Source organism: Oncorhynchus mykiss, chromosome 11, assembly GCF_057628025.1.
Source record: "Oncorhynchus mykiss isolate SJ-2025 chromosome 11, ASM5762802v1, whole genome shotgun sequence".
Classification (NCBI taxonomy): Eukaryota; Metazoa; Chordata; class Actinopteri; order Salmoniformes; family Salmonidae; genus Oncorhynchus; species Oncorhynchus mykiss.
Genome location: NC_143032.1, coordinates 78,074,239 through 78,088,562, shown reverse-complemented (window position 1 = coordinate 78,088,562; position 14,324 = coordinate 78,074,239). Strand labels below are relative to the sequence as shown.

At 41.4% G+C, this 14,324-nt stretch overlaps 1 protein-coding gene across 2 annotated transcripts in view; it reads left to right on the top strand.

Annotated features, from left to right (window-relative positions):
- Positions 1-14,324, top strand: part of ckap2l (cytoskeleton associated protein 2 like) — a 47,965-nt gene that overhangs the window by 25,514 nt on the left and 8,127 nt on the right. For both annotated transcript variants that reach the window (XM_036936380.2, XM_036936381.2), the window contains one exon: positions 7,120-7,288. In XM_036936380.2, coding sequence (XP_036792275.2) covers positions 7,120-7,288 — 169 coding nt within the window. The remainder of the gene's footprint in view (positions 1-7,119; positions 7,289-14,324) is intronic.

Genomic DNA, 14,324 nt, shown 5'->3' with positions numbered 1-14,324 from the left:
GAGAACTTGCACAATAGGTGGCTGACTAAATACTTTATTGCCCCACTGTGTGTATGTATATATATATGTATTTATTTGTAATAATTACAATTACAACCATACTGAATGAACAATGAACACTTAACTTAATGTAATACATAAATAAATAATGCAAAAACAGTTGAAGAAGAAAGTAAAAGTGCAATATGTGCCATGTAAAAAATCTAACGTTTAAGTTCCTTGCTCAGAACATATGAAAGCTGGTGGTTCAATATTCCCAATTCTTCAATATTCCTAGTTAAGTAGTTTTAGTTTGTAGTTATTATAGGAATTATGACGCGTCAACTATTTCTCTCTACAATTTTTTATTTCATATACCTTTTGACTATTGGATGTTCTAATAGGCACTATAATGTCTGCCTAATCTCGGGAGTTAATAGGCTTGAAGTCATAAACAGCTCTGTGCCTCAAGCATTGCTAAGAGCTGCTTGCAAACGCAGTAAAGTGTTTGAATGAATGCTTATGAGCCTGCTGCTGTCTACCACCGCTCAGTCCGACTGCTCTATCAAATATCAAATCGTAGACTTAATTATAATATAATAAACACAGAAATACGAGCCTTTGGTCATTAATATGGTAAAATCTGGAAACTATCATTTCGAAAACAAAACGTTTATTCTTCATATTTTATTGAACTAAATATTGCTGTTACATTGCACAACCTTCAATGTTATGTCATAATTATGTAAAATTCTGGGAAATGAATTACGTTCACACAGTTCGCAACGAGCCAGGCGACCCAAACTGTTGCATATTCCCTGACTCTGCTTGCACTGAACGCAAGAGAAGTGACCCAATTTCTCTAGTTAATATTGCCTGCTAACATGAATTTCTTTGAACTAAATATACAGGTTTTAAAAAATAAACTTCTGTGTGTTGATTTTATGAAAGGCGTTGACGTTTTTTGTTAGGTACATTTTACACCCCTTTGGCGAAGTTGAAGTAGGCTGTGATTCGATGATAAAGTTAACAGGCACCGCATTGATTATATGCAATGCATGACTAGCTAGTTAACCTAGTAATATCATTAACCATGTGTAGTTTACTAGTGATAATGTGAATGAATATTGATTGTTTTTTATAAGAAGTTTAATGCTAGCTAGCAACTTACCTTGGCTCCTTGTCGCCACAAGGTCCTTTTTACCCTGCACTCGCGTAACAGGTGGTCAGCCTGCCACGCAGTTTCCTCGTGGATTGCAATGTAATCGCCGTCCAAAAAGGCAGATTACCGATTGTTATGAGAACTTGAAATTGTCGCGATTCGAAACCAAAGTTTGAAGGCAAAATTTTAGTGAAAGTAGATGATGCAAACTAGCCACTTGTGAAATGCACTCAACAAATAATAAAAACACCGTCTCCATCTCGCTCGCTAGCTAGCTACTACGTTGTCTGGTCATCACTGGTTACCACAGCCACAAAGTCATTAACTCTGCCTATTTCTAAAAATGTATCTTCTTAAAATCTGTTAAACCTAACCTTAACCACACTGCTAACCTTATGCCTAACCTTAAATGATGAACAAAAAGGACATTTTTGTTTTCCAGATTTTTCCCCCCCGATATAACCAATTTACAATTTTATGGCTGTTGTAACTAGTGGGAACCTATACGGCAACAACTGGATAAGGTAGCTTGCCTGTTCTGAAGACTCCTCTCTGTCCCAATTAGTGGCCCAACGTTCCTAACCGCTAGGGTACCTGCCCCAACCAACGGTTGTGACTCGAGGGATTACAGCTACAACCAGAAGTGACATTTCGTAGCAGGTTAGGAGAATGTTTTAGCTAACCCTAATCCTTTTCCTATTATTAACCTTAGTCACCTAACCTGCCACATTAATTATCCTAACCTGCTATGAAAAAGTCACTTCGAGTTGAAGCTGTGTTCACTCTTGTCACAACCGTTGGTGGTTATGGAAACCAATTCACATTTGGCACATAGTTTTGGGCTCCCAAGTGGCACAGCAGTCTAAGGCATTGCATCTCAGTGTAAGAGGTGTCATTACAGACACCCTGAATCGATTCCAGGCTGTTTCACAACCGGCCCCGATTGGGAGTCCCATAGGGTGGCGCACAATTGGCCCAGGGTTGTTTGGGTTTGGCCGGTGTAGGCGTCATTGTAAATAAGAATTTGTTCTTAACTGACTTGTCTCGTTAAATAAAGGTGAAATAAAACATTGATTTTTTTTTATTTTTTTATCAATGATAGAGGTACATATGGGGTGGCAGGGTAGCCTAGTGGTTAGAGCGGTGGACTAGTAACCGGAAGGTTGCAAGTTCAAACCCCCGAGCTGACAAGGTACAAATCTGTCGTTCTGCCCCTGAACAGGCAGTTAACCCACTTTTCCTAGGCCGTCATTGTAAATAAGAATTTGTTCTTAACTGACTTGCCTAGTTAAATAAAGGTAAAAGTTAAAACATTTTTTTTATTTTTTATATGGTCATAAAGAATTATATCAGTTTAGAATCTAAACATTGTCAATAAAGCAGTGAATTTGGAGCATAAAAACAGTGTGCAGCCCTTCATATCTCCCACAGTGTACCAATCTTAAATCTCTTAACCTGTGTCAGTTGGGACAGGTTCTGACTAGAAAGGGAAAGGGTTACAAGCAGTTGTCAGTTGCACAACTGAATGCATTCTACCAGAACGCAGGTGAAAGGTGAAATAAATACTTTCACAATTTCCTGTGATTTAGCCACCACAAATGTCTTTGCTAGCAAGTGCGACAGTGTCTTGCAAACTGCAAGGTGTGTCCAGCGATTTTTTTTTTAAAAACATTTTGACGTTCAATGATATCTCCACTTTCCAAGCGTATAATATGTTAGGTTCTAAATGAACCGTGTAAAAACTCACAGATGATTATTAAAGCTCAAACCAAGTTTATTCACCCAACGGGTCAGACAGCTGGACAGACAAAGACATGTTCCCACCAGCACAAGTGTGTGTGTATATACAGTGCCTTGCGAAAGTATTCGGCCCCCTTGAACTTTGCGACCTTTTGCCACATTTCAGGCTTCAAACATAAAGATATAAAACTGTATTTTTTTGTGAAGAATCAACAACAATTGGGACACAATCATTAAGTGGAATGACATTTATTGGATATTTCAAACTTTTTTAACAAATCAAAAACTGAAAAATTGGGCGTGCAAAATTATTCAGCCCCTTTACTTTCAGTGCAGCAAACTCTCTCCAGAAGTTCAGTGAGGATCTCTGAATGATCCAATGTTGACCTAAATGACTAATGATGATAAATACAATCCACCTGTGTGTAATCAAGTCTCCGTATAAATGCACCTGCACTGTGATAGTCTCAGAGGTCCGTCAAAAGCGCAGAGAGCATCATGAAGAACAAGGAACACACCAGGCAGGTCCGAGATACTGTTGTGAAGAAGTTTAAAGCCGGATTTGGATACAAAAATATTTCCCAAGCTTTAAACATCCCAAGGAGCACTGTGCAAGCGATAATATTGAAATGGAAGGAGTATCAGACCACTGCAAATCTACCAAGACCTGGCCGTCCCTCTAAACTTTCAGCTCATACAAGGAGAAGACTGATCAGAGATGCAGCCAAGAGGCCCATGATCACTCTGGATGAACTGCAGAGATCTACAGCTGAGGTGGGAGACTCTGTCCATAGGACAACAATCAGTCGTATATTGCACAAATCTGGCCTTTATGGAAGAGTGGCAAGAAGAAAGCCATTTCTTAAAGATATCCATAAAAAGTGTTGTTTAAAGTTTGCCACAAGCCACCTGGGAGACACACCAAACATGTGGAAGAAGGTGCTCTGGTCAGATGAAACCAAAATTGAACTTTTTGGCAACAATGCAAAACGTTATGTTTGGCGTAAAAGCAACACAGCTCATCACCCTGAACACTGTCAAACATGGTGGTGGCAGCATCATGGTTTGGGCCTGCTTTTCTTCAGCAGGGACAGGGAAGATGGTTAAAATTGATGGGAAGATGGATGGAGCCAAATACAGGACCATTCTGGAAGAACCTGATGGAGTCTGCAAAAGACCTGAGACTGGGATGGAGATTTGTCTTCCAACAAGACAATGATCCAAAACATAAAGCAAAATCTACAATGGAATGGTTCAAAAATAAACATATCCAGGTGTTAGAATGGCCAAGTCAAAGTCCAGACCTGAATCCAATCGAGAATCTGTGGAAAGAACTGAAAACTGCTGTTCACAAATGCTCTCCATCCAACCTCACTGAGCTCGAGCTGTTTTGCAAGGAGGAATGGGAAAAAATGTCAGTCTCTCGATGTGCAAAACTGATAGAGACATACCCCAAGCGACTTACAGCTGTAATCGCAGCAAAAGGTGGCGCTACAAAGTATTAACTTAAGGGGGCTGAATAATTTTGCACGCCCAATTTTTCAGTTTTTGATTTGTTAAAAAAGTTTGAAATATCCAATAAATGTCGTTCCACTTCATGATTGTGTCCCACTTGTTGTTGATTCTTCACAAAAAAATACAGTTTTATATCTTTATGTTTGAAGCCTGAAATGTGGCAAAAGGTCGCAAAGTTCAAGGGGGCCGAATACTTTCGCAAGGCACTGTATACTAGAGGTTGACCGATTAATCGGGATGGCCGATTAATTGGGGCCGATTTCAAGTTTTCATAACAATCGGAAATCGGTAATTTTGAACGCCGATTTAAATAGATGTTTTTTTTTTATTTAACTAGGCAAGTCAGTTAAGAACACATTCTTATTTTCAATGACGGCCTGGGAACGGTGGGTTAACTGTCTTGTTCAGGGGCAGAACGACAGATTTTTACCATGTCAGCTCAGGGATTCAATCTTGCAACCTTACGGTTAACTAGTCCAACGCTCTAACCACCTGCCTCACGAGGAGCCTGTTACGCGAATGCAGTAAGAAGCCAAAGTAAGTTGCTAGCTAGCATTAAACTTAATCAATCATAATCACTAGTTATAACTACACATGGTTGATGATATTACTAGTTTATCTAGCGTGTCCTGCGTCGCATATAATCGATGCAGTGGGCATTCGTGAAAAAGGACTGTCGTTGCTCCAACGTGTACCTAACCATAAACACCAATGCCTTTCTTTAAATCAATACACAGAAGTATATATTTTTAAACCTGCATATTTAGCTAAAAATAAATCCAGGTTAGCAGGCAATATTAACCAGGTGAAATTGTGTCACTTCTCTTGCGTTCACTGCACGCAGAGTCAGGGTATATGCAACAGTTTGGGCAGCCTGGCTCATTGCAAACTAATTTGCCAGAATTTTACGTAATTATGACATAACATTGAAGGTTGTGCGATGTAACAAGAATATTTAGACTTATTGATGCCACCCGTTAGATAAAATACGGAACGGTTCCGTATTTCACTGAAATAATAAACGTTTTGTTTTCGAAATTATAGTTTCCAGATTCGATCATATTAATGACCAAAGGCTTGTATTTCTGTGGGTTATGTTATAATTAAGTCTATGATTTGATAGAACAGTCTGACTGAGCGATGGTAGGCACCAGCAGGCTCATAAGCATTCATTCAAACAGCACTTTTGTGCGTTTTTCCAGCAGCTCTGCTCTTTATGACTTCAAGCCTATCAACTCCCGAGATTAGGTTGGTGTAACAATATGATGTGAAATGGCTAGCTAGTTAGCGGGGTGTGCGCTAATAGCGTTTCAAACGTCACTCGCTCTGAGAGGTTGTTCCCTTTGCTCTGCATGTAATGCTGCTTTGAGGGTGGCTGTTGTCGTTGTGTTCCTGGTTCGAGCCCAGGGAGGAGCGGGGAGAGGTACGGAAGCTATACTGTTACACTGGCAATACTAAAGTTCCTATAAGAACATCCAATAGTCAAAGGTATATGAAATACAAATGGTATAGAGAGAAATAGTCCTATAATTCCTATAATAACTACAACCTAAAATTTCTTACCTGGGAATATTGAAGACTCATGTTAAAAGGAACCACAAGCTTTCATATGTTCTCATGTTCTGAGCAAGGAACTTAAACGTTAGCTTTCTTACATGGCACATATTGCACTTATACTTTCTTCTCCAACACTTTGTTTTTGCATTATTTAAACCAAATTGAACATGTTTCATTATTTATTTGAGGCTAAATTCATTTTATAATGTATTATATTAAGTTAAAATTAGTGTTCATTCAGTATTGTTGTAATTGTCATTATTACAAATACATTTAAAAAATCGTCCGATTAATCGGTATCGGCTTTTTTTGTCCTCCAATAATCGGTATCTGTATCTGCGTTGAAAAATCATAATCGGTCGACCTCTAATATATACCCCTAATTTAGATTAAGTCTACTTCCCTCTAAACATCTTCCTGTCTAGCAATAAAGCTGTAAAGTGATGTGGGTAATAAACTGTTCCTTCTCTTACTGTGACCTGAGCTCGGTCCACATTCCTCACTAATGTACAGCTCTCCACCCTTATCAGTGACTGCAACCATGTTATTGCCTTTTCGTTACCCAGTAACATTCCAAGCCCTGGCTCATATCCAACCTTAATTGACTCCACCTTATACATTCCTCCTACAGATAACCATTCACTTCTGGTGTAGCAAGTATTTCAAATTACAACCCAACAACTAATTGGAGTACTGACTGGGGTGGCAGGTAACTAACACTAGCCTAGTGGTTAGTGTTGGGCCAGTAACCAAAAGGTTGCTAGATCGATTCCCCGAGCTGACAAGGTATAAATCTGTCGTTCTGCCCCTGAACAGGCAGTTAACCCACTGTTCCTAGGCCGTCATTGGAAATAAGAATGTGTTCTTAACTGACTTGCCTAGTTAAATAAAGGTTCAATTTAAAAAAAATGTAATAAAACTGAATCCCGACTGGTCTTTCTCCTCTCCAGTATATTTAGTATATTTCATATTTCCAGTTAAGAAGTCAGAATCCAGCAAATAGAATATAGTTCCGGTGGTGGTGTCATGAATGAGTTTACGACACCAGGACATAGTGATATCCTGAAGAGGTGGGTGGATATATTTGAAAGGGGACTTAGCGGTGTGTGTGCACACATCTCAGTAGGTGACTATAACATTCTTCTTCTTATTGCTACTACTTCCAGGTCAGTCTCCCGTAACATCGGCGCAGGAGCCTGTAAGAGAGCAGGATGACATTATGGAGCTTCACTCTACACCAGACCCCATGGCCACACCCACAGCCGTCAAAGCCCTGATCCGTGGTGACCGAGGAGGCTCGTCTATGGTCAAGTACAAGATCACCGCCACTCCAGGGTACTCTATGACCTCTGACCTGACTGCCTATGGCCTCTTCCTCCTGTTTTGATCTTTCTCTGATCCGGGTTACCATCAACCATTTTAAAGCTACAACCTGATATTTGAAAAACAAAAAGGCAGCCCCATTACTTGTTTATATATACAGTCATTTTACGTTAAGCAGAGACTTGTATCTCTAGTCTGGCAGGTCCTTGCCTGCGTTATAACCTTACACAAAGTAGAAATTGACCTACAGTGCATTCAGAAGGTATTCAGACCCCTTCTTCTCTGCAGATCCTCTCAAGCTCTGTCAGGTTGGATGGGGAGCATCACTGCACAGCTATTTTCAGGAATCTCCAGAGATGTTTAATCATTTAAGTCCGGGCTCTGGCTGGGCTACTCAAGGACATTCAAAGACTTGTCCTGAAGCCGGTTTTCATCAAGGATCTCTCTGTACTTTCCTCTGTTCATCTTTCCCTCAAGTCTGAATAGTCTCCAGGTCCTTGCCGCTGAAAAAGAGCCCCACAGCGTGATGCTGCCGCCACCACCATGCTTCACCGTAGGGATTTGCCAGGTTTCCTCCAGACATGAGGCTTGGCATTCCCGGCCAAAGAGTTCAATCTTGGTTTCATCATGGTCGGAGAGTCCTTTAGCTGCCTTTTGGCAAACTCCAAGCGGGCTGTCGTGCCTTTTTACTGAGCAGTGGCTTTTGTCTGGCCACTTTACCATAAAGGCCTGATTGGTGGATTGCTGAAGAGATGGTTGTCCTTCAGGAATGTTCTCCCATCTCCACAGAGGAACTCTGGAGCTCTGTCAGAGTGACCATCGGGTTCTTGGTCACCTCACTGACCAAGGCCCTACTTCCCCAATTGCTCAGTTTGGCCGGAAAGCCAGCTCTAGTCTTAGTGGTTCCAAACTTCTTCCATTTAAGAATGATCAAGGCCACTGTGTTCTTGGGGACCTTCAATGCTGCAGAACATACTTTTTTTAGTTCCCATCCCCAGATCTGTGCCTCGACACAATCCTGCCTCGACACAATCCTGTCTCGGTGCTCTACGGACAATTCCTTCGACCTCATGGCTTGGTTTTTTTCTGACATGCACTGTTGACGGTGGGACATTTATATAGACAGCTGTGTGCCTTTCCAAATCATGTCCAATCAATTGAATTTACTACAGGTGGACTCCAAGTTGTGGAAACATCTCAAGGGTGATCAATAGACACAGGATGAACCTGAGCTCAGTTTTGAGTTTCATATCAAGGGTTCTGAATACTTATGTAAATAAGATGTTTTGTAAGGTATTTAATTAGTAAATTATGAAAAAATTACAACTTTTTTTTTGCTTTGTCGTTGTGTGGTATTGTGTGTAGATTGAGGAACATATATTTCATAGAATAAGGCTGTAAAGTAACAAAAAATGCGGAAAAGGGAAGGGGTCTGAATACTTTCCGAATGCACCGTGGGTATTCCTCTTATCTAGTTGTGTGAGGGCAGTGTGGAGTGAAATTCAGATTATGCCATCAATGGATCTGTGGGGGTAAGTATACATATCGGAGTAGGTAAGGCATGATGGAGTTGTTTGCCATAACCAGCCTCTCAAAGCACTTCATGATTACCAACGTGAGTGATAGGTCTAACTGGTTTCTCCAAGGGGGCTGACCCCATTTAGTCAACTGGTTTGATTGTTTGGTCGATAGGCTCTTGGTTCGACCAAGATTTCTTTAGCCGAGCAGTCGCTATTTTTATTTTTTTTCCCCCCATTGTGCACAAGACACCTGTCTGAGTCGCGCCTGTCTCTGGACTAATCCATTGGAGGCCACGGGGGTGGCACAGTCACTCTTACGACGTGATACTGAAATTGTGTTTGGTTATGTAAAAATAATGGTGCAACACTAAAATCTAATATTATTTTATAATAAATACGCTTTCTCCCACTTTGTATTGGTCGCTGTCCACGGTTCAGAAACATAATCTTCAGTGTGCCGTTACTATGTGCATAATAGCAGAATTAACCAGCATATTGGGATTGAGAACAATGTGGCGGAGGAAACTGCCTTAGCATTTAAATACCGATTCGGACTGGATTCGTTTTTCTGGGGGTGGTCTGGGGATTTTAATTATGTGCACAAACACCACATCTGTAATTTTAGTCCCGTCCGAATCTGCCATGTCAGTAATTTGTACAGGGCAGGAGAGTAACAATTCCAGCCAAAATAACCTGCATTTTTTTTGGTGAAATCTAAAAGTCCTCTCGACATCCTTGTGTTTTGAGAGAAATGTCTGAGTTTGACAGGTGTTGCTCACGGTTTGAGCAAGAAAACTATAACTGATTTGATAAATTGAACGGACTGTTACCCATAGCCTATTCTGTAACCCTTGCTGTTAATAGATTGCGACGCAGCATACAACTGACCTAAATGTTTGGAAATGATGTATTTACTTTCTCATCCATAGCCTTAACACGCATCTCAAGTGTACGTTTAGCTCACATCTGAAGGCTATGGTACATATTTTTACTGCAGAGCGCAAAAATATCCTAATGATTATGATCACACTTCCACAATTGAAATGTAATGGTGACACTATAACGAAGCTGATTTTGGTATGGTTTAGAAACTTGGGAACTCGAGTTATCAGTGTAGCCCTGTTATTGTCTGGACTTGTTGAAATTTCTTCATGCCTAGAAAGATAAAAATCCAGGCTTCTGTCATAACTGTCAATTGTCTTGGAGAAAATAATTATAAATACAGGGTGCGGTTTCGGAAAAAAAGAATCCCGTCCGTATTGACCTCTGGAATAACAGACATTCTGGAGTAATAATTACATGACCAACATTCTCCAGTAATACTAGTCCTGTGCACATATGGCTTAGCCTTAATGTCTAAGAAAATTGTGGAGTGGGCAAACCCCAACTTAATTAGGTCTATAATAAATAACCTAACTGTTAAATGTGCCTGGCTTTTACAAATTACCCATATACAATACCAGTCAAAAGTTAGGACACATCTACTCATTACAGGAGTTTTCTTAATTTTTGTACATATTTTTACATTGTAGAATAATAAGACATCAAAACCATGAAATAACACACATGGAATCATGTAGTAACCAGAAAAGTGTTAAACAAATCAAAATATATTTGAGATTCTTCAAAGTAGCCACACTTTGCCTTTGACAGCTTTGCACATGAACAGGTGTGCCTTGTTAATTTGTGGAATTTCTTTCCTTCTTAATGCGTTCGAGCCAATCAGATGTGTTGTGACAGGGTAGGGGTGGTATACAGAAGATAGCCCTATTTGGTAAAAGACCAAGTCCAAATTATGGCAAGAACAGCTCAAATAGGCAAAGAGAAGCAACAGTCAATCATTACTTTGACTGACCTCCCATGTCTTTTAATCTGGAAAATGTCAAAAACGTTTAAAATTTCAAGTGCTGTTGCAAAAACCATCAAGCGCTATGATGAAACTGGTTCTCATGAGGACCGCCACAGGAAAGGAAGACCCAGAGTTACCTCTGCTATGATGAAACTGGTTCTTATGAGGACCCCCACAGGAAAGGAAGACCCAGAGTTACCTCTGCTGTGATGAAACTGGTTCTCATGAGGACCCCCACAGGAAAGGAAGACCCATAGTCACCTCTACTGCAGAGGATAAGTTAGAGTTAACAGCCTGAAGATATTGAAGCCCAAGTAAATGCTTCAGAGTTCAAGTAACAGACGCATCTCAACATCAACTGTTCAGAGGAGACTGTGTGAACCAGGTGGTCAAATTGCTGCAAAGAGAAACCACTACTAAAGGACATCAATAAGAAAAGATTTGCATGGGCCAAGAAACATGAGCAATGGACATTAGACCGGTGGAAATCTGTCCTTTGGTCTGATGAATGCAAATTTGAGATTTTTGGTTCCAACTGCCATGTCTTTGTGAGACGCAGAGTTGGTGAACGGATGATCTCTCCTCATGTGTGTTCCCACCATTAAGCATGAAGGAGGTGGTGTGGGGTGCTTTGCTGGTGACACTGCCAGGGATTTATTTAAAATTCAAGGCACACTTAACCAGCATGGCTACCACAGCATTCTGCAGCGATACGCCATCCCACCTGGTTTGCGATTAGTGGGACTATCATTTGTTTTTCAGAAGGACAATGACCCAAAACACACCTCTAGGCTGTGTAAGGGCTATTTGACCAAGAATGATGGAGTGCTGCATCAGATGACCTGGCCCCACAATCACCCAACATCAACCCAATTGAGATGATTTGGGATGAGTTGGACCACAGAGGGAAGGAAAAGCAGCAAACAAATGTTCAGCATATGTGGGAACTCCTTCAAGACTGTTGGAAAAGCATTCCAGGTGACGCTGGTTGAGGGAATGCCAAGAGTGTGCAAAACTGTCATGGCAAAGGGTGGCTACTTTGAAGAATCTCAAATATATATAATATATTTTGATTTGTTTAACACGTTTTTGGTTATTACATGATTCCATATGTGTTATAACAGTTTGTCGTCCACTATTACTCTACAATGTAGAAAATATTCAAAATAAAGAAAAATCCTTGAATGAGTAGGATTGTGTCCCAACTTTTGATTGTCTTATTTCTGTAGATATACAGTACCAATCTTGCTTCTGTTGCCTGTTTGAGTGTTTTGCAACGGCAAAATGTCGGATAAAGATATTTTCACAGATTTGGCTGTTTTTAATCATGGTTGAACTTTACCATTTTTTCCCCCCCACTAAAACAGCCTGGTATTTGTTATAATTGATTTAGTGTTTACACTGTTCCAAACAGGCAGAAAAATACCATTGTAATCTAACTGCACCTGTTTGTCACACATGTACACAGCTCTAGCTCCTATACCCTCCCTTTTCTTGTTATTATCATCATCATTATGATTATTAATAAGTCATGTCGTTATCATTAGTAGGCTTTGTATAGTAGCCTTATATAACCGCCATGGAGCTGTAGGCCTAAGAACGCGTCCTGTTAAGTCTTCAAACAGTAACTTACTTCGGCCTATATTTCTATATAAACTCAGCAAAAGAAGAAACGTCCTCACTGTCAACTGCTTTTATTTTCAGGAAACTTGACGTGTGTAAATATTTGTATGAACAGAACAAGATTCAACATCTGAGACATAAACTGAACAAGTTCCACAGACATGTGACTAACAAATGGAATAATGTGTCCCTGAACAAAATCAGAAGTAACAGTGAGTATCTGGTGTGGCCACCAGCTGCATTACGTACTGCAGTGCATCTCCTCATGGACTGCACCAGATTTGCCAGTTCTTGCTGTGAGATGTTAACCCACTCTTCCACCAAGGCACCTGCAAGTTTCCGGACATTTCTGGGGGGAATGGCCCTAGCCCTCACCCTCCTATCCAACAGGTCCCAGAAGTCTTTGCTGGCTATGGCAGAACACTGACATTCCTGTCTTGCAGGAAATCACTCACAGAACGAGCAGTATGGCTGGTGGCATTGTCATGCTGGAGGGGCATGTCAGGATGAGCCTGAAGGAAGGGTACCACATGAGGGAGGAGGATGTCTTCCCTGTAATGCACAGCGTTGAGATTACCTGCAATGACAACAAGCTCAGTCCGATGCTGTGACACACCGCCCCAGACCATGACGGACCCTCCACCTCCAAATCGATCCCACTCCAGAGTACAGGCCTCGGTGTAATGCTCATTCCTTCGACGATAAACGTGAATCCAACCATCACCCCTGGTGAGACAAAACCGCGACTCATCAGTGAAGAGCACTTTTTTGCCAGTCCTGTCTGGTCCAGCGACGGTGGGTTTGTGCCCATAGGCGACTTTGTTGCCGGTGATGTCTGGTGAGGACCTGCCTTACAACAGGCCTACAAGCCCTCAGTCCAGTCTCTCTCAGCCTATTGCAGACAGTCTGAGCACTGATGGAGGGATTGTGCGTTCCTGGTGTGACTCAGGCAGTTGTTGTTGCCATCCTGTACCTGTCCCACAGGTGTGGTGTTCGGATGTACCAATCCTGTGCAGGTGTTGTTACACGTGCTCTGCCACTGGGAGGACAATCAGCTGTCCGTCCTGTCTCCCTGTAGCACTGTCTTAGGTGTCTCACAGTACGGACATTGCAATGTATTACCCTGTTAACATGTGCAGTCCTCATGCCTCCTTACAGCATGCCTAAGGCACGTTCACGCAGATGAGCAGGGACACTGGGAATCGTTATTTTGGTGTTTTTCAGAGTCACTAGAACGGCCTCTTTACTGTCCTAAGTTTTCATAACTGTGAACTTAAGTGCCTACTGTCTGTAAGCTGTTAGTGTCTTAACGACCGTTCCACAGGTGCATGTTCATTAATCGTTTGTTTCAATGAACAAGCATGAGAAACCGTGTTTAAGCTCTTTACAATGAAGATCTGTGAAGCTATTTGGAGGTTTATGATTATCTTTGAAAGACGGTCCTGAAAAAGGGTGTGTGTGTGTGTGTGTGTGTACACAGTTGAAGTCGGAAGTTTGCATACACCTTAGCCAAATACACTGCTCAAAAAAATAAAGGGAACACTTAAACAACACAATGTAACTCCAAGTCAATCACACTTCTGTGAAATCAAACTGTCCACTTAGGAAGCAACACTGATTAACAATAAATGTCACATGCTGTTGTGCAAATGTAATAGACAACAGGTGGAAATTATAGGCAATTAGCAAGACACCCGCAATAAAGGAGTGGTTCTGCAGGTGGTACCACAGACCACTTCTCAGTTCCTATGCTTCCTGGCTGATGTTTTAGTCACTTTTGAATGCTGGCGGTGCTTTCACTCTAGTGGTAGCATGAGACGGAGTCTACAACCCACACAAGTGGCTCAGGTAGTGCAGCTCATCATGGATGGCACATCAATGCGAGCTGTGGCAAGAAGGTTTGCTGTGTCTGTCAACGTAGTGTCCAGAGCATGGAGGCGCTACCAGGAGACAGGCCAGTACATCAGGAGACGTGGAGGAGGCCGTAGGAGGGCAACAACCCAGCAGCAGGACCGCTACCTCTGCCTTTGTGCAAGGAGGAGCACTGCCAGAGCCC